This window comes from Heliconius melpomene, chromosome 8, assembly GCF_056956725.1.
Source record: "Heliconius melpomene rosina isolate 202511_hmr_F chromosome 8, ASM5695672v1, whole genome shotgun sequence".
Classification (NCBI taxonomy): Eukaryota; Metazoa; Arthropoda; class Insecta; order Lepidoptera; family Nymphalidae; genus Heliconius; species Heliconius melpomene.
In genome coordinates this window covers 10,357,330-10,376,122 of record NC_140396.1, presented here as the reverse complement: position 1 = coordinate 10,376,122, position 18,793 = coordinate 10,357,330, and the positions used below count along the sequence as shown (strand labels likewise).

The following is an 18,793-nucleotide window of genomic DNA, read 5'->3' as shown; positions in this document are numbered from 1 at the left end:
GTATTTTATTCGACAACAATCGTTAGCATATTAGGGGAGATAAATAGTACATATAAATAATTTTTCTCTTATAATTTCAGTTTCGTAGTGAAAGTTATACAAGAATTTATGTGTTAAATATATTTTAATTTTATTATATGCAAAATTTAAGACACTTATAGAAGTGAAGCATAAAGCTTAGTGTAGTTAGAACTTCGTGTAAGTATTTTAAAATATTATATGGAAAAAAAATCTTTTGAACAGTCCTAAATCTAGGTAAATTAAAAAAAAAACCTAAGTAAATTTATAACTTCATTCATAACATTTAATATTTTCTCTTACAATCTTACTGAAGATAACGTTAAGGGTATGTACTACTAGTATAATAAGAAACATGTATTTCTTTTTTTTTATTTTAACTGTATAGAATACTTCTATAAGTATCATTGTTTTAAAAAATGTATATTTTAAAGTTAATAAAATTCACAAAGATTCAAGAAGAATCTAAACCTAGACCAACACCATTCCTTCGCTCTGGCATCAAGACAAAAGCCCGGCGTTGAGTTTCGCCACTCAACATGCAGTGCCTCTAAAAACTCAAAAAAAAAAGTAGGCAAAGGAGTGTCTTACCATAGATATGTCTGCCTACCCTGAAGTATGTGGCATACAGAGTGAAGCTGATTTATTTTATTTTTTATAATTATAATTGTCATATATAAAGTCAAAGATTGTTATGTAGATTTAAATGTTGCTTTGTTAAATAATAAAGTGAATTTAAGTGGGTAAGTTGAAATTATATATGACAAGTTTAGTTCTCGTCGGGCTACCTAGCCAATACAATACTTATAATGAACTCGAGTGTTTTATTTACGTTACATATATAATAATAATATTAAAGCACTTAAAGTTGTTAAAAAAATACCAGTACAAACTAATAAACGCGGAATAATATTCATTTTAAATGAATTCTTTTTTTACAGATGTAAGTACAATATAAGTCCAAAAGAAAATAAAATGAATAATGATATTAGGAAATATTCAAATATATGTATAGTATATAATATTTAATAAAATATTCTTTTATGATTTATGTAAATTAATACCAAGTTTTTCTTTGCTCCAATTGGAAATAATTAATATTCAAATATAAACCATATATGCTGGAAATTTAGTCTTGATATACCTACTTTACGTCTAGATCTACATGTGTGATATCTTATGTGGAAAAGGTCTGCGACAAATGAAATGCATATTAATTTTGTGGTACTTTATTACTATTCTTTTTCTTCTAATTTTACAACCTTTTTTACAAATATAAAATCCTTTCAATCAGTAAGAAATCCTAAATTATTTCTTTTAAATTACATCACTCTTTTTAACATTATTTACAATAATACATATTTACAAAACACGATCATTCTACAACATAATAAATAAGGCGGCGACGGTCGCTCGACTGCAAGCACTACGCTACACTAGTATCACACTGGCACCGTGCTGCACCAGCACGGCGCTACACCGGCACGGTGTTATACCAGCACGGTGAGGCGCTCGGGCGGCGATCGGCGCGCGGGCGGCGGCTCGGGCGGCGGCAGCGCGCGCTTCGTGAGCTCCTTGTCGCGCGGCGGCGTGTTGTTGCGCGCGTCCGCGTTCTGCGCCTTGTACAGCGAGTGCGCGCGCGGCAGCTCCTCCTCGCGCAGCGGGTTGGCGAAGCGCCGCAGGTTCTCCTCGTTCTGCAGGTTGTTCGACTTCTCCTCGTCGCGCCGCCGCGAGCGCTCCTCCGCCGCCGCGGCCGCCGTGCGCCGTCGTCGTACGAGCAGCGCCGCGCCCGCCGCGCCACCCAGCAACAGCATCACGCCCCCCGCCAGGGCGCCGAGCAACGCGCCGCCGGCGCCTGCGCCCTCCGCCGACGCCCCTGTCGCGCCCGTCGTCGGCGCGCCGTGCTCCACGCGAAGGCGCAGCGCCGCCGCCAGCAGCGGGTGGTGCGCGAGGCGGCGCCTCGACACGAGCTCGCTGAGGGTGCGCACCGCCGCCGCCAGCGCACTCGCGCCTTCTGCGTCTTCTTCCTCGCCCGCCCACTACCAATTGAAAGCGATTTTTTGTTATTAAAGATTGGTTAATCACTTTTATATATAATATATATATATATATATATATATATATATATATAGTATAAAATTATTTATTATATAAAGTAACAAAAATAGATGAGAATCACTGACCAACGCCAAGTCGAGTGCATCATCATCGTCGGGTGCGAGGTCGCACAGCAGCGTGAGCGGCGGCGCGGGAGGCGCGCGGTCAGTGAGCGCGGCGGCGAGGGCGCGGCGCAACGCCACGCAGGCACGCTCCACGTGCGCGCCGCGCGCCAGACGCTCCCGCGCCAGTCGCAGCGAGGCGCGCGCGCATCCGGGCGGCGGGGGTGCGCGCGCACCGGGCCAGCACGCGGTGGGCGCGGGCAGCGCGGGCGGCTCCACGCGGCGCCCCGCTACGCGCCTGCACTCGCCGACGGGCGAGCACGGCGGTCGCAGACAGAGGGACGGAGCGGCAGGAACGCACACCTTAAAAGTAATAATAATGACACTTTATTGCACGTTTACAATTGGATTATACATTTGATATACATATATAAGAACAATCAATGTGCAATGGCGGCGTCATCGCTAAGAGCGATCTGTTACAGGCAACCGACAATAAAGGATCTATTAAATAAAAAAAAAAAACGATGCAAAAAGTATAACATTATGACTATAATTATATATCAAAAAAAAAATAATTTAAGTAATAGATTTTTTAAGAATTAATTAAGATTACATAAAGGTGGACAAATCGCTGTTTTGAAAATAAGGTTTCCCAAATTTTACATATTGTGCATTCGGGAAGAAAATAAGAAAAATTCTGACATCAAATCCATTGATCAATTCATACAGCACAATAAATTAATTTTGCTGTAGATCTATGCGAGGATTTTCATGAAGTTTGTGCAGAGCTGGTGGTTTTTGATCATTCTTCCCGCGTACGTGCAAACTATGGAATGTTCTTCTTCAAGTATTTCCTGAGCGTTATGACTTGGGATCTTTCAACCGTCGTGCGTTCAGATACTCTTAACCTCAAGGCCGACAACGAACCCGCAATCCCCGCAGGTTGCAGATGTCTATGGGCGAAGATTTCTCATACCATCAGGTGGCCTCCTTCGGCTCGTTAGTGCCTTTATGTAATATAAAAAATGCAGCAATAGATTACCTCGTCCGTGCGGCACGGCAGCGCGGCCGGAGCCAGGCAGTCGGGCAGGCCGCACCACAGGCGCGTGCAGGCGGGCGCGCCGCCCGAGCAACGGCACGCATTGCAGCCCCACCACCACGTGCCGTTGTCGGCGCCGCACGCGCCGGGCGCGTCGCCAGCCCCTGCGGCGCCTTCTGCCCCCTCCGCGCCCACGTCCGGGCCTTCTATTGCTTCGTCACCTTCGGCACCGAGTCCGGCTATCACTGCAAATATCGGAAATTAGTAGTAAAACACTAATAGTAGTGCTGTTACTAACCGAATTAATAAGTATACTACTAGGTATTCTTTAATAATACAGTCATACAGTCAGTGTGAGTGAGTGTGTGTGTTTTGTGTTATATGGTATGTAATATTGTTTTAATGTGGACAAGTTAAGAAATATATTATGTTTATACATACATATATTTATTGACTTTATTGTACAATATGGGACTTGTATGACTAATGATTTACGTTGTAGTGGCTACTCACGCTCCAAACAGCGACGGGAGGCGCGCGCGGGCGGCGGCGGACACACGCAGCGCGCGGGCGCGGCGGGGCCGGCGGGCGCGCAGGTCGCGGCGGCGGGGCAGGGCGGGTCGCAGGCGGGCGCGCCGCAGTCTGCGCCGGACCAGCGCGCGCCGCACTCGCACGCCCACCAGCCGGCACCGCCCACGCAGCGTGCGCCGTTGCGGCACGGCGCCGAGGCGCAGCCGTCCGCCGCACGTTCACAGCGCGCGCCCACCCAGCCGGGCCGGCACGCGCACGCCGCCCCCACGCAAGAGCCGCCGTGCAGGCACGAGCACGGTGCCACCGCCGTCGCAACCGGGGCGGCCGCTATTGGCACTATCTGGGAACGTACATCAAATAATATAGTATGCTTTTAAAGGTATTAAAACAATTCTTATATTTATTTTATAATGGTGATTAAAATTACATTAATAGGTGGATTTATAGGTAAGTCGCATATAGTTCCGGCCCAACCGGGAAGACACGCGCAGTGGGCGGCGGACGTCACCAGGGGCACGCCCGGGGACGTCGATAGCAGGTCGCGTATGCACGTTCCACCGTTGACGCACTGCAGCTCACAGCGCGGTTCCGTTCGCGTCGTACAAGTTTCGCCTAGATAAAAATATAGGAAAATTGTATAAAATATTTTTATGTTACAGATACACTTATTTAAAACTTGTGACCCGTTCGCTACTTTGTCCGCGTAAACTATATAATTTACTAATCGACCATACGTGAGAACCAATCTAATATAGAATTTAAAAGAATGGAAATTCTCACCAGTCCAACCTTCGGTGCACATACAAGTGTATCCTGAGGGGCTGGTCGCGCAGCTACCATTGTTGTGGCAAGGATTGGGCAAACACTCTTCGGATTCTAAAACAAAAATGAGAAATTATGTCTTCGCACCTGAATATTTCATATAAACACTCTTAAACACTTAATATATTTGGAAAATAATGTACTTACGATCTCTAGCAGCTCGCTGCGTGCAATTCTTCCCAGTCCAGCCGGGCGAGCAGTGGCAGTAGTAGTCGCTCTGTGCGGTGTAGCACGGAGCGCCGTTAGCGCACGGCGCGCCTGCGCAATGATCTCGATCGTCCTAAACACACACAAACTTGATATAAATATGAACCACAATTTAACACTAGGTATAATTCACGATTGACATATTTTTCTTACGTTAGTAACTCACCGAGCAGTAGCGTCCAAAACAGGAAGTAAGCTAGAAGCAAATATTAGTTTAATGTATTAGTAAAAGCGTATTAGTGTATTGGCATAAATAGATTAATCATGTTATTACATGAAAAATATTATTAATACTAGAAGAAGAAACGCTACAAAAAAAAAGACCTCGATGAAAAGCTAAAAGGATGAAAATATTATTTCAATAGAACGAAAGAAGATTTTTTATGGGCAACTAAACGGGACACACCTCACAGTCCGTCCCCGAGAAGCCCACCGGACATATGCAGCGGTAGGCGTCCAGCAGATCCACGCACTCGCCGCCGTTGCGGCACGGCCGCGACGCGCAGTCGTCCACGTCGCGTGCGCACGTGCGGCCTGCATAGCCGGCCGCGCACGCACAGTGGAAATCGTCCACCAGGTCGATGCAGGTGGCGCCGTTCAGGCACTGGCCGGTGCAGTCGTCCACGTTGAGCTCGCAGTCGCGGCCGGTCCAGCCCGCCAAGCAGGCGCAGGTGTACCCGCCCGCGGTGTTGTTGCAGGCGGCGGCGTTGACGCAGGGCCCGGCGTCGGTCTCCGCGCACTCGTCCACGTCGTCGGCACAGGTGGGGCCGGCCCAGCCGAGCGCGCACTCGCACTGGAAGGCGTCCAGACGGTCGCGGCACAGGCCGCCGTTGCGGCAGGGTGCGCTGGCGCAGTCGTCCACGTCGGCGTCGCAGCGCGCGCCAGTCCAGCCGCGCTCGCAGGCGCACGCGAAGCCGGCGGGCGAGGCGGCAAGCGCGCAGGCGCCGTGCGCGCAGGGCTGCGGCGCGCACGGGTTATCCACGCGCTCGCAGTCCACGCCCGAGAAGCCCTCCGCGCACGTGCACAGGTACTGGTCCGGGGCCGTGTTCTCGCACGTGCCGCCGTGCTGGCAGGGCTCATGGGTGCCGCAGTAGTTGAGATCTGTTCGAGTTGGCGTCTTGTATTGTATTATAGAAACGAATAAGTAGTAGGTACAGAGATTTTCAATTAATTTATTGTGGACTAGTGGGCCCGTGCGGGGCTCCGCCTGCTTGATATAGAAATATTAATAAAGAAATTGAAAACTAAATATTCAGTCAATTCAGTAAAACAGTAAACAAAATACCTGTTACGGCAATTAGCAAATTTGTCGAACTAAGTACTTTAAATTGACATAACTTTTTATTTATGAACCGATTGTAATAAAATCCCTATATGTTTACATAACCCTATACATACCCTGTTTTCGGAAGCTTTCCAGAATCTAATAGTGAAAACCACATCTAAATCGGTTAAACCACTTCTGAGATTAGTGATAACAAACGCACCGACAAACGCCAAAATGGAATTTGGATGGGCTGGGCTATTGAATGGGACTAACGGACAATAGTCTCAAATTGAATGGTTGGCGGACAGTGACTCGCCTCCTACTAGATGGGCTCCCACAAAGCGGCGTAGCGGGTTTCCCCTCTATTAAGCAGATTGAGCACTTCCATCCTTTCGAGCATGTAGCTCTTGCGCTCCACTCTGCCGGCCAATAAAGGCAAGCCAGAACCGGGGGATAGATTACAATTCCCCTCCGGAGGACTCAGGTCCGTCGCCATTCCCCAACAGCTCGCCACAAGCTGTCCTGCAAGTTTATTATTATTATGGTTGATTATTAGGAAATTACCTTGATCACAGAGAATTCCTCCCCAATTAGTATCACAGGTGCAGTCCCAAGAAGAGCCGTTACAGTAGCCGTGCTTACAGCCAGGGTACGGCTGGCACTGTGAGCACAAGTCGCCGCGCCAGCCAGGCCGACAACTGAAAAAAAAAATTGAATAGCGTTTATTATAGTAATAAGAAAGAAACAAAATCAATCATCTGCTGTATATGTTAGCTTCTACTACCAAATCAAAATGTCACATTATTTCTGTTTCTAGTGTTAATTGTAATAAGTTTGTTGTCTCCTGATAGTAAAAGGCAATAGAGGCGTACCAGTTGCATATAAGTTGTTAACGAGGTAATCAAGTTACTTCACAAAAGTACCAGATTTTTCTGAAATTTTAATCAAGTACAAAAATAATATGAGAGAAATTTGGGCAGAGTATTTTGATGAAAGATCGCCTCATATCCCTTGTTTTGCGGAAAAAAAATTGACGCGTCAGCAAATTGTTATGGGTCTTAGGCTTCGTTCTGGCTGGTTATGCCACTTAGAAAATTTGGTTTTCTCATGAAAAAAGTAACCTCTCCAAAATGTGAATTGTGTGGGATAGATGAAGATGTACACCATTTCTTAGTCGAATGTGTCCTCAATGTCGAAAATTATGTTGTTGTTTTAACATAAACATTGGATTTGGGTATTTTTCAATGTCTGCTGTCTAAACCAAATTCTGTTGTAGCCAGATGGTTGTATAAGTTTATGGTTAAATAGTGTATTTAAATAAGTTTAAAATTTACTTTAGCAAGTAAGTATGTTAGTATTTTAGTTACGTTTTAAGGGAACGATGGGACTGACATTTTTGTATCCTTTTTACTTAAAAAGTCCCTAAATAAAAACAGATTAAAAAAAAAATCAAAATCAGCTTCAGGCTGAATCTATTATTCTGCTGAATATATTATTATCTATTATTAACACACTCCGTTCCCCACTTTCCGCCGAATTCTGGGGACATTGCGTGTTGAGGCAGAACTAAACGCCGCGTCTACTACCAGTTTACATTTATTTATATACTAGCGGACGCGCGCCGCTTCGCTTGCTTATTTAGAGGTTAATTTTAAAAAATAACGAAACGTGTTCATTGAAATATTTTTAAGTCTAAATTTCGAATTTTATAAAAATCGGTGGCGATTTAAAGATTTTTTTCATACAAATTTTCAACCCCTTATTTGCACCTTTAGGGGGTGAATTCTAGAAAACCATGAAACACATGTTCAATTAAATATTTTAAGAGTCTAAATTTCAAATTTTATAATAATCGGTAGCGTTTTAAAGATTTTTCCATACAAACTTTCAACCCTTTATTTGCACCCTTAGGGGAAGAATTCCAAAAAACGATGAAACACGTGTTCATTTAAATACTTTTAAAAATCTAAATTTCAAATTTTATACAAATCGGTGCCGATTTAATTTTTTTTCCATACAAACTTTCAACCCCTATTTCGTCCCTTTAGGGTTAAATTTTTTTAAAATCCCTTCTTAGTGGATGTCTAGATTACAAAAGAAAACATCTGTCTAAATTCCACGTTTCTACGCACAGCGGTAACGGCTGTGCGTGCGTCTTACCTCAGTCAGTGAGGACAAGTCCTTTTATATATATAGATTAAGAAACAAAAAGGTAATTATTAAAACTTACAGACACTCGCCGGGCTTGTCACATTTCCCGTGTGTCGGATGGCAGCCTTCCTTGCAGACGGCTGTAAAGAGATAGATAATAGATAGATAAGAGATAGTAATTAGAAGTACGTAGTAGGGGCTACTCATAACGAGGGCAGTGCGTACGTCTCTCGCAGTTGTCGCCCTGCCAGCCCGGCAGGCAGCGCTTGTCGCCGCTGGCGGAGCAGGAGTAGTGCCCGAACTTGTCGTCGCGCGGGCGGCAGAAAGTGGTGCACGTGGTGTTGTAGTAGTTGGGCTGGCACGTGACGCGCACGCGGTACGCCAGCGCCGCCGCCGCGCCCGCGTGCCGCAGCGCGTGCCATTCCGCGCCCGGCTCCACGATGCCCGACCACCACGCCTCCTCGATCAGCCCCGTCTCATCTGCGGTGTGACTGACTGTTAATATACTTATGTCGTACAAGGTAAACGATACATATCTTTGTAATTGAGTGAATCTTACCTGGATCTGTGTAGTTGTAGTCATCGTACGCTTGTAAAATTAGAGTAAAAGATCTCTGAAACAAAGCAAAAGTATTTTATATACGAGTATGTACAGTCGTTTAATACATGGTTCAATTAATTATTATTTTGTTATGAGTCCAATACAGATCAATTGCAATATTTTTAATATAAAAAAAATGATATGATTAACTATGATTGTACGTGTAAGTGATTCTTCGAGAAACTAGACTAAATAATAATAATAAAAAAATCATATTATGTATGTTTTAATTTTGACCGCACCTTTGTACTAATATTTTTATTGGTGACAAGAATAAGTTTAAAATAATATTTTAAATAAGTTACAATAAGGTGATGTTAAGATACTATCAACACTATAACTTACCGTCCAACGAAAGGAAAACGGAAGAGATAAGGTGTATAGTGGGTCGGCAAGAGTGAAAGAATCTGTTCCTAGAACTGGCGAAGCCGCTCGGCCGAAGGAGCAGGCGCCGGGTGCAGCCGCGGACTGGTACTCCTTGAGGCAGAGTGCAAAGCGGGTGCGGCAGGGCAGCGCGCAGGAGCCGCCCGCGCCTGCCGCGGTCGGCGCGCTCGTGGAGGGCGCGGGCGCGGGTGCTGGCGAGCCGCCGCAGCACGCGCCCGACGACAGTTGCAGCCGGTAGTTGGAGAACTCGAGGACCTGCAGCTCGAACACGCCCGCCCCCGCCGCGCCCTGCGGGCGACACGCCATTGTTATAGTTATCTTCAGAATAGTATCACTGGACGTGTAAGCTATCGCGTCAGACGAGTTGAGGTGCACAACTAACACATATGAGAGACGATGTAAGAATATTGACGTTCAATTATTAACTTTTCTAACTCCTTTTTCCTGAAAATGCTTAAAGACAAATATATAATTCAAGTTTGACAAAAATGGCACACTGAAAGTATAAAAATTTAACAAAACTGTGCTTTAAATGATAGTGCTATATCAGAAACTACCTATATACAGATATAGAATACATCACTTTTGCAATGAGTGGGATTTTTTGTATCGCCGTTGATTACTCGTATAATAAGTCGGCACGCAAGAGGCACAAGAGGCGCCCTAGCGCCGGCGCGTGGTTGCACCGCTTATATAAATGAAAACCCTTATCATTTAAAACGCGACGCACACTAAGCATTTATGTTTCCGACTACACGCAAGTACTTCTTCTCCTTTCTTAGTGCATTTTTGCGCTACAGCTGTAGATATAAGCCCAAGTATTTCTAATTATAATGTTATAATGCTTATTGCTTATGCCTGTATATATTTCAGTATAAAACTAAGGAAAGGAAATTAGAAATCTGTTTAAAGTAACTTTATAATCACGTGCATATTAAAAGGCTGAAACAATTTCAGAAGTAAGGAGAAAGGCGTTCCGGGCGCGCCCCGCCCAGCGCCCGCGACGCCCACCGCTCGTGACGCCCCCCCTCTCACTTAGTACAACTACAATAGAGAATCGCTCACCAAACCCAACTTTGTTTACTTACTTTAAAAACAGCTCTTCATTCGGGAGAATGTTGTAAGGAGTTGAAACCAACTACTATTTGAGCAGGAAGTGGAAAGAGGTGGAGTGAACTTAAGCTAGCTTCTCTCTGCTTACACGGATATGCTGGGTGAAAGGTGAAGCATGAAACCAAATATAAATTATCTACAATTGTTATTGTATTACTAACGAACTAGTGCTAAATTATTAAGTGCTATTAAAGAAAATAAAAGAAAAATTCAATGAAAAATAATAACAATGGCTTCGAGCAGTTCACGTATTAGCTGACAAAGTTAGGTAAGGTGAAACTTTTTATATTAAACGAATGAATTATTATTAAAAAATAGTTTTATAAAATTATTGTACACCTATTTAATAAGAATTATTTATTGTTTCCTGTAAAACACATCGACTCGTTTCACGTATTCACTGTACTCCCCTACTTAACGTATTAACGCAAAACGCAATAAAAATGAAGATGAGCAGATGTAGGTATCTATCTGCTTAAAATAAAAACAGTGTTTTGATTTGTACATCGAACAAACTACTTTCTCATTTAGCCAGTCAGTCTATAACAGCTAAGCTAAATTATAACTCTATTTGTGATTCCAAAATAACAGTTCTAAATACATGTAGTTTTGTACACGATACTTAAACACAAACAAACAATTTTAAATTTTTTTAATTTTCTGTTTGCCCGGGGTCGTCTCCGAAACAACGCAAAACATACCTCTAGTTAACTATATTAAAAGAATCAACCAATTTTCCCTAAATACACTCAAATAACATACAAGCAGCGGGCGACGCCGCGCACAGAAATGGCAATATTAATAGTATGATGAAAAATTAAAGCTAAAGCACTAAAAGATAAACATTTTAAAAGCAAAACTATACTAACAATTTGAATAATATTGAACACTTTTATTTATTTGAATCACAAATTTCTTAAACGTGTGCTTATTTCTACTAACGTAATATTTTTTCCGGACTTTATGCCATTATAATTATAATTTCTTACAAAAGACTTCAACGCGCGACTCGTTGTAATTATATGCTGTTACGTTAAGGTTAATTTAAGTCATTCAACTATTATTCAAATTCACTTGTGAGTCGTCGACTGCCCCCCCCCCCCCCCCCCAGCTTACTATTTACTTGCGGGTATTGTTTTTACAGTTACTAAAATATGCAATGATGTGCTATTCACTTCGCCATAGTTTATTTTGATCTTGTCAAACTTTTAAGTTTAACAATCATCTGCGAACAGTATAATATCACACAGGTTCTTCACATAAAAAGCGTTAATATAAAGCAGAAATTATAGGTGACCACGAAAAGATCTTTGCGGGACGTCCATCGTTCAAGGAAATCTAGATGATTTTACGTTCTTTATATGTCGAGAGGTCCAGATGATTTTACATTATAAACCTGGATTCTTCGAGGGCAGCATCCTGTACATTATAATTATATGGTTTTGACCCTACTTAACGTTATTGTATCAAGAAATGGCATATGATACAGATTGCAACATTACAATTAGTATTGGTAGTATTGGTAGTGTGCTCGCGTGTCGGTGAGGGTGTATTCTAACACGATATATATGTAAGGTCGATTAAGGTTACAAGAACGGACGGTTTAACTGTCGGTTAACAAAGACGGGTGCAATTATAAAGCGATTATATGAGTTATGTTTCACAGCTGTTTGAGAAAGCGGCAGATTTGTTTCGTATAAGTGCACAATAATTACCTTAGAGTCCCTAATAGCAGTATCGACTGTCTTTCTATTGAACTCCACTGAAGTAGTAGTTTATTTTAAATTGTATCATTTTGTTCACATTAATCGGGAATTTTAAATCAAAAAGGTCTTCCATTGTAAAAGTTTGTAAAATGAATGCAAATTAATTAATTCGCATAAACATACTTGTTTGTATAAAGTATCGTCGTGATTCACAAGTTCATTATTTTGTCTATATCGAGCACACTTGTTACATATCGCAATGTCGGTATGTGCGGCGAGTGGCGGCCAGTGGCGGCAAGTGTCAGCGACTACAGCGAATGCCATGAATATGCATGGAGCAGGTCGCCGCTGGACGCGAGCCGTACATGGTCGTGCAGATTTTCCCACGATTAGCGACATGCGCCGCGCGCCGCGTGGTGGTGTGGTGGGAGGGGTGAGAGGGGTGAGTGTGGAGACACGAGGACTAATATGTAAACAAAATCTGAAAACTAGCGCTCGGTGAGTATACAAGTATGGTAATAACCAGAGACAAGGATCGTAATGAGGCAACACATGTCTGTGATGAGAGCCTGTGAACGGATGCGCAAGCGCCGCGGCGCCGCGAAGCAATCCTGCCTTCTATTGTGGCAGGAAATAGCTTTGCCTTTGCGATCTCTCTTGCGATCATGTCTCTAAGTATATTTACTTTGGTGTGACTTCTTCGCAAGTTTTGGTGAAGCTTTAGTAAAAGTTAGAAACCAGTTTTTTAATTGGCTTTTATAATTACATTTGCCACACAACAGACTTCACCGCCTCTTAAAGCATTCAATTAAATTATAATTTTCTTCGTACGAGTATCTATAGCACAGCATTTTCCCATATATTACAATATTGGAGCAACCAATATTGTATTTATTTTAGAATATAACTGGTTTCTCACTATTTACAGGTGCACAATACAGGATATTCGTAAACATAAATTAGTTCTTGAATACATTTTTTTTTATGGAAAAAGGACAAGGGAAACGAGCGTTCGGGTCACCTGATGGTGATCACCGCCGCCCACGACCCCGTGCAACACCAGAGGAGCTACAGGTGCGTTGCCGGCCGCAGAGGTGGAGATAGACGCGCATTTTGAATGTACCCATATCGTACCGACCTGGAAACCGCCGCGGGTAGGCCATTCCACAGTTCGCAATATTGCTAGAATATGGATTATAAGAATTACTACAAAAGGAAGTATACAAAACTATTTAATTTGTTACAAACGTTACCTCCCTATAGGTCGGCGCTCGACAAGTTTCCGCGAAATGACTTGTTTTTGAGTTTAGCTTTTGTATATTTTGTCGATCAAAAACGGTAAGTGAGCTATTTAATACATGTTAATGTATGCAGCTCCGGTCGCGACCGTCGCGTCAACGACCCTCCTCATCAATGTAGGTAACATTACACGTCACGCTCGTGCTCTCCTCGTTCGAGCGACGTCTTCGTAAGTGCATGCTCGTTTAATCACCAAATTGTTCATTAAATGTTTTTACACACTTTATAATATATTGTGATATTTGAATTAGCCAACAAATTATACTATTTACTACAGAATAAAAACAATTAACTTTAAGCAATATTAGAATGAAAACCTATACAGATTGGCATCGCTCAATCGACAAGATGCTAACCGTCGCGGCCAACATTCGGAATATATCACAAATATTATACAATATTAGTAAATACTACTTTTATTATTATTATTATTTTTTATATATATTTTTTCTCGAAATATAATTTCGGTTAATATGAACCCCACGAGCTTCAAGCCAAGTGTGGTCCATTTCCTGGAATTGGTTGGGAAGTAATGTCTTCCTGTAAAAACTTCCTGACAATGCGACAAGTATTAAGGATTGCGGCGTTTTGCATAGTTATGTATATGTTTATAGGTAATTTTATCTGCTCTAAATAGTGTAAAAGACTTTTTGGTATAACTCCTGTGCTGGAAAGCACCAATGGTACAATATATACTTTGTTCATTTTCCATATTCTTGTAACTTCTTTTAATTCTGTGTATTTATAATTTTTTTCTGTTATAGATTTTTGCAGATTATGGGTATTCGGAATTGTGATATCTATCAAGTATGTTTGTTTGTTTATCTTTAAAGATTCACTGGTTCAAAAGAACCCGGTCCTTTGGAAGGCTTGCGTGGGGACACAGGTCCAATACGTAGAGGCCCTTTAGAGAATATTCAAATGTTTTACTGTGATGCATCAGCTGGGTAACCACAGGTTGCCCAGAGATGGCCGCCGGTTAATGCGTAGGAACTATGGAAAATGTGGAAATCTAAACTAAGGCCATGGAATGGAATTTAGATGGACTGGCTACTGGACTATTGAATGAGCCTAACGGACGTCCGCCCTTACAATAGTCTCAAATTGAATGGTTGGCGGACGGTGACTCGCCTCCCACTAGATGGGCCCCCACAAAGCGGGGTAGTGCCTTGGGCACAACATCGGCGTGGTCGGCTAAGGGTGTAGAGAGGTGTGCACCGGTTTCACCATCACGAGGAGCTCGCGAGCGGGTTTCCCCGCTATTACGCAGATTGAGCACTTCCACCCTTTCGAGCATGTAGCTCTTGCGCTCCACTCTGCCGGCCAATAAAGGCAAGCCAGAGGCGGGGGATAGATTACAATTCCCCTCCGGAGGTCTCATGTCCGTGGGGTCGCCACTCCCCAACAGCTCGCCACAAGCTGCCCTGCGGCCTCAAGTATGTTTGTTTGTTTGTTTGTTTATTATTATTATTATTATTACTAGAGGCCCGTCCACGGCTTCGCCCGCGGAACTTCACGATAATTCATTTGAACATAAACAGAACTGACTGACAGCCAAATGTGTAGATGTCAATGAATAATTTAATATACTCGTTCAGAAACGTCTCGTATATTCTTACATTACGTCATAATATTGCTTGTAAAATAACTGTAATGATTGCATACTACAAAAAATACCCAAATAGTATCGAATAATCCAATATCGAAATCGAATCCAAAATAATTAATCGAATATCGAATCGAAAATAAATAATTGCAAACCTCGTCCTTGTTTTGAAAGTCAGTTTAAAATACAGATTAATTAGAAACTAATAAAGATTTATTATAAGTATAAATATAGATATGGATTGCTTTATATTTGCAGGCAAACACGTGCCTCGAGTTCATTCAAATGACTATAACTTTTTTTTTAATGAACCGATTTTGTTAAAACAAATTTTAGATGTTAGGCTGGGTTAAAACTAAGAAATTGGTTAAAGTTTTACATAAAACGGTTCAGTAATTTCAGAGATTAGGATCACACAGACAGACAGACAAGAAATCTTAAAAAATATTTTCGCTTTCTATTATTCTTTTTAAGTCAAAGTATCTACTTTCTCTCTATCTATACGTACATACATAGCTTCCCGCTTTATCACTAGCGGGGTAGTCGGAGAGCTACGGTTATGTTATGTTTCTCGTTGCGCGCCTGTCACGACGTTCTTATTATTGTGAGCAATTAAGCGCATTACGCGGTCAGCGGGAGTCAGCGGGAGTCAGCGGGAGTCAGCGGGAGTCACCGGGAGTCGGCGGGAGCGTGAGACCCGCTCGGGGACCACAGCTCAGCGACTAGTGTGACCAACATATAACTGTATACAAAATTATTCGTGAATACCATATTATTAAAGTTAATAAGTTTTGTTACAGATAACACCGCTCTATTCCAGAAAATATTTATTTAAACTGTGTCTTTTACAATCGTAACTGATCTGTGTCTGTACGTGGAAGATATACTCGTATAAGAAAAATAGTTTTTAGGACATTTAACAATATAACAGAACCCAAAACAGTCATTTCTAAAATTTTTATCTGTTTAAATCTGAGAAACGGCTTACCCGATTAAAATGCAGTTTTCACTATTATATTTTGGCAAATTTATCGTAATGTTTTGGTGTTTGTTTTATTTCAATAGTTTTATAAATAAAAAAGTTTTATTAATATAAAATATTTGTTCGAAAAAATGCCTTAAATTACCTAACTGTTTTGTTGAATTGACTGAAACTATAGTTTTTAGGGTTAGACAAAGACTAAAACGTAATAGGGTCCATTACTAAAATTCTACTGTCCGTCCGTTCGTTTGCCGGTCTGGGTCTGTCATGCAATGTTCACAGGTTGTATATTTCTATTATCGCTATAATAACAAATACTAAAAAACTTTAAGTAAATATTTAAGTAACGGTACGGCACCCTTCATGAGCGTAGACCGATTTACATTTGGCCAGTTTTTTAATGTAAGTACACTAGTACAGTTTAAAGACTTTTAAAGACTTAAACAATTGTTAAAAAAATGTTTATTGAACACGAAAATAATCCAGGTTAGTATGTATATAAATACGCAAAGCGGGTAAAGCCTCTATCTATCCCGGTTCTCTGATGGCGGAGGTGGTGACGAGAGTACGTACTTGCAGGCAGCAGGCGAGGGCGAGGGCGAGCAGCAGCGGCGCGGGCCGCGGGCGGGCGCGCACGCGCATCGGCTCAGCGGGGCGCGCCGGGCCGCCGCGTGCGGCGCTGCGCCGCGCGCATGCCGGCGCACAACTCCGCCTCCACTGCACTGTCCGCACTGGCACTGTCGCGCGGGGAGCGGTCACTGTGGCTCCTGGCGTTGGTACGAGAGAGCAGAGCACTGCCAACGTGCGCTCGCGGCGGGGCTCGGGCCGGGACTGGGGCCTGCGCGCTGGCGCCCCGCCCCGCCCCCGCCGCGCCCCTCCCCGCTGCACCTCACGACTATAATGCCGTTTAGAGATAACTATTAGTTTGTGAGACCGATTTATTAATCGTTTATTTATATTCCTACTGCGGTAACAAAATATCTTTGGTTGTTTTTAAGTGAATCTATACTTTATTTTAAACTATAGAATAGCCAATAATAAAATGATTGCAAGTGCTACGATAGTCCTGTAGGTGTAGTAGTGACAGTACTGAAGTAGTGGCAGGACCGAAGTTCTTTAAACGTTTCTTCTTCAAAGGAGACGAACGCAGCAGTGCACGGACAGTGGCCGCGCGACCAGCGGGAGCTTACTGCTACGAGCTTACTTCTTACTTAGGTGCATGTGTGGTGATTCTATTTTGAAAGCTATACTGTGTTTTGTGATATTTTAAGAAGTTCTTCTAAATACATTCATTGATAATATATTTTTAATTGTACACTAGTTAAATCCTCAAAAAACTTAAATACGTTTTTTTGCACTCAGAACAGTACCAAGGATACTCCCATCCTCGCACAATAGGTGTTAACTGTCCCCTGCGCCGCGGTACGCGCTGCAACATCTGCTGCACTCGCTTGCAACTGTATATGTATTACTAGTACTAGTAGTCGTGTTGACAGCAACGCTCGTCGTGATGAGTACCATTGTCCGTAGTCTTCAATCGTCTGGCGGGGGCTCGGCGCGACCGGCCTCATCGTCGCTTAGAGATGCGCTCAGGTGGAAACTCGCTGGTATAATATGATTCAACACTGACTTTTTGTGTTCTTTTGATTGTAACTAATCGGCACTTGAACTTATCGATACTCATGTATTAACTACGAGATATATTTTCATTGCATAAGCCTTTATTTGTGTACATTCAACTACTTGAAGGAAAAATGTGTTAATAATTACTTAAATGATACAATTGGTGATATTATAAAGATAGATATATTTTTGGGGACAACCTCATACCATCTTAATTTTTGGGTATTGTTAACTTTGATTTACTATCATCGTGCCACCCTCTCGTGAGTGCCGGCGGCGTGCACCGCGCTCGCCTCTTATCGGGACGAGGATCGTATCGACACATCCTGCGCCCAATAAAACTGATATTATTATTTCATCAGCGCAGCGGGCCGCTTCTTCTACTTTCGACAATAATAAATAACCTCCCTAACGAGACAACTTCACAAATTGTCGCTCCTTTACGCTCCCTCAACTGAGTCCATAAAGTTTGAACTAACATCGCGATGGTGGTGGGATGCAGTCGACGCATCGAACGTATTATTAAATTGTACCTACTAAATGGTAGAAAAGAATAAAATATTAATAGATATTAATCCAAATAACTTACATAAACGTGTTCTGACCTCACTCGCAAGAGTTTACAGAAATTCGTGCGAAATTTACAAATTAGAAGTTTTATGATTTTTTATTACTCCCACATTCCTGTCCCCTTCTTCCGCACAATAATTTTCTCTCCCCAGGGTATCAAGCCCACGCCCAGCCCAATTAAATATTTCAGGAGAAACATAAGTTTCCTGGAGTACTTGAGATATCAAGGAGGGACGGCAGAGTGGTCAAGTCGAACAAGAACAGTCGATTGGGCAGTGTGTGTGCATAAAGTTTATGTATATTAGTTAATGTGTTTCTCGTTCTCACGCAAATAAACGCTAGGTCAATTATAATTCTTGAACGGAGCTGTGAATTGAGGAGATGTAACAGAGGGGGGGGGGGGTGGTGGACAATTAGCAAGATCATGGCTCGTTGTTCGTAGCTGCGAGTGTCAAATGTCTCGTCAATTGGAGGTTTGCGATGACGACCAACGTTTCATTCCACAAAACATATGATGAGAGAGATGAGAGATCAGTACAATAATGTTATAATCGTACAAGTCGTGCACCGTACACGCATACGTACAGGTATGCGCGAGGCGCTCGCAACTCTACAAACCAGTTGAGCGGTGGGTTATTATTTGGTTGATGAACGGCAGACGGCAGTAGAGGCGTCTCTCCGGATACAACGACCGCCACTACTCTACTACTCT

General features: G+C 42.6%; 1 protein-coding gene across 2 annotated transcripts; it reads right to left on the bottom strand.

The window, feature by feature from the left end:
• Nucleotides 1–1,231: 1,231 nt before the first annotated feature.
• On the bottom strand, nucleotides 1,232–16,742 carry LOC146537097 (uncharacterized). 2 transcript variants are annotated; one of them, XM_085189150.1, is made up of 15 exons: nucleotides 16,462–16,742; nucleotides 9,144–9,470; nucleotides 8,757–8,811; nucleotides 8,423–8,677; nucleotides 8,277–8,337; nucleotides 6,611–6,744; nucleotides 5,186–5,880; nucleotides 4,946–4,975; nucleotides 4,720–4,852; nucleotides 4,531–4,626; nucleotides 4,178–4,362; nucleotides 3,733–4,090; nucleotides 3,223–3,464; nucleotides 2,202–2,540; nucleotides 1,232–2,057 (listed from the first exon to the last, which is right to left on the bottom strand). In XM_085189150.1, exons 1-15 carry the CDS (start codon nucleotides 16,528–16,530, stop codon nucleotides 1,509–1,511), a joined length of 3,528 nt encoding a protein of 1,175 aa, XP_085045276.1. In that variant the 5' UTR covers nucleotides 16,531–16,742; the 3' UTR covers nucleotides 1,232–1,508. The 2 variants fall into 2 exon arrangements, with proteins under 2 accessions (XP_085045276.1, XP_085045277.1); XM_085189151.1 differs by lacking the exon at nucleotides 4,946–4,975 and having other exon boundaries at nucleotides 16,462–16,741.
• Between the last annotated feature and the right edge of the window lie 2,051 nt (nucleotides 16,743–18,793).

Bases quoted from the DNA above. Each gene is read 5' to 3' on its own strand.
- LOC146537097 (XM_085189150.1), bottom strand. From the start codon at position 16,530: ATGCGCGTGCGCGCCCGCCCGCGGCCCGCGCCGCTGCTGCTCGCCCTC. The intron at 6,745-8,276 runs GTAAGTTTTAAT...TTTTTTTTTCAG, and splicing joins GACAAGCCCGGCGAGTGTCT to TTGTCGGCCTGGCTGGCGCG. The intron at 4,976-5,185 runs GTGTGTCCCGTT...ATTTGCTTCTAG, and splicing joins TCTCGGGGACGGACTGTGAG to CTTACTTCCTGTTTTGGACG.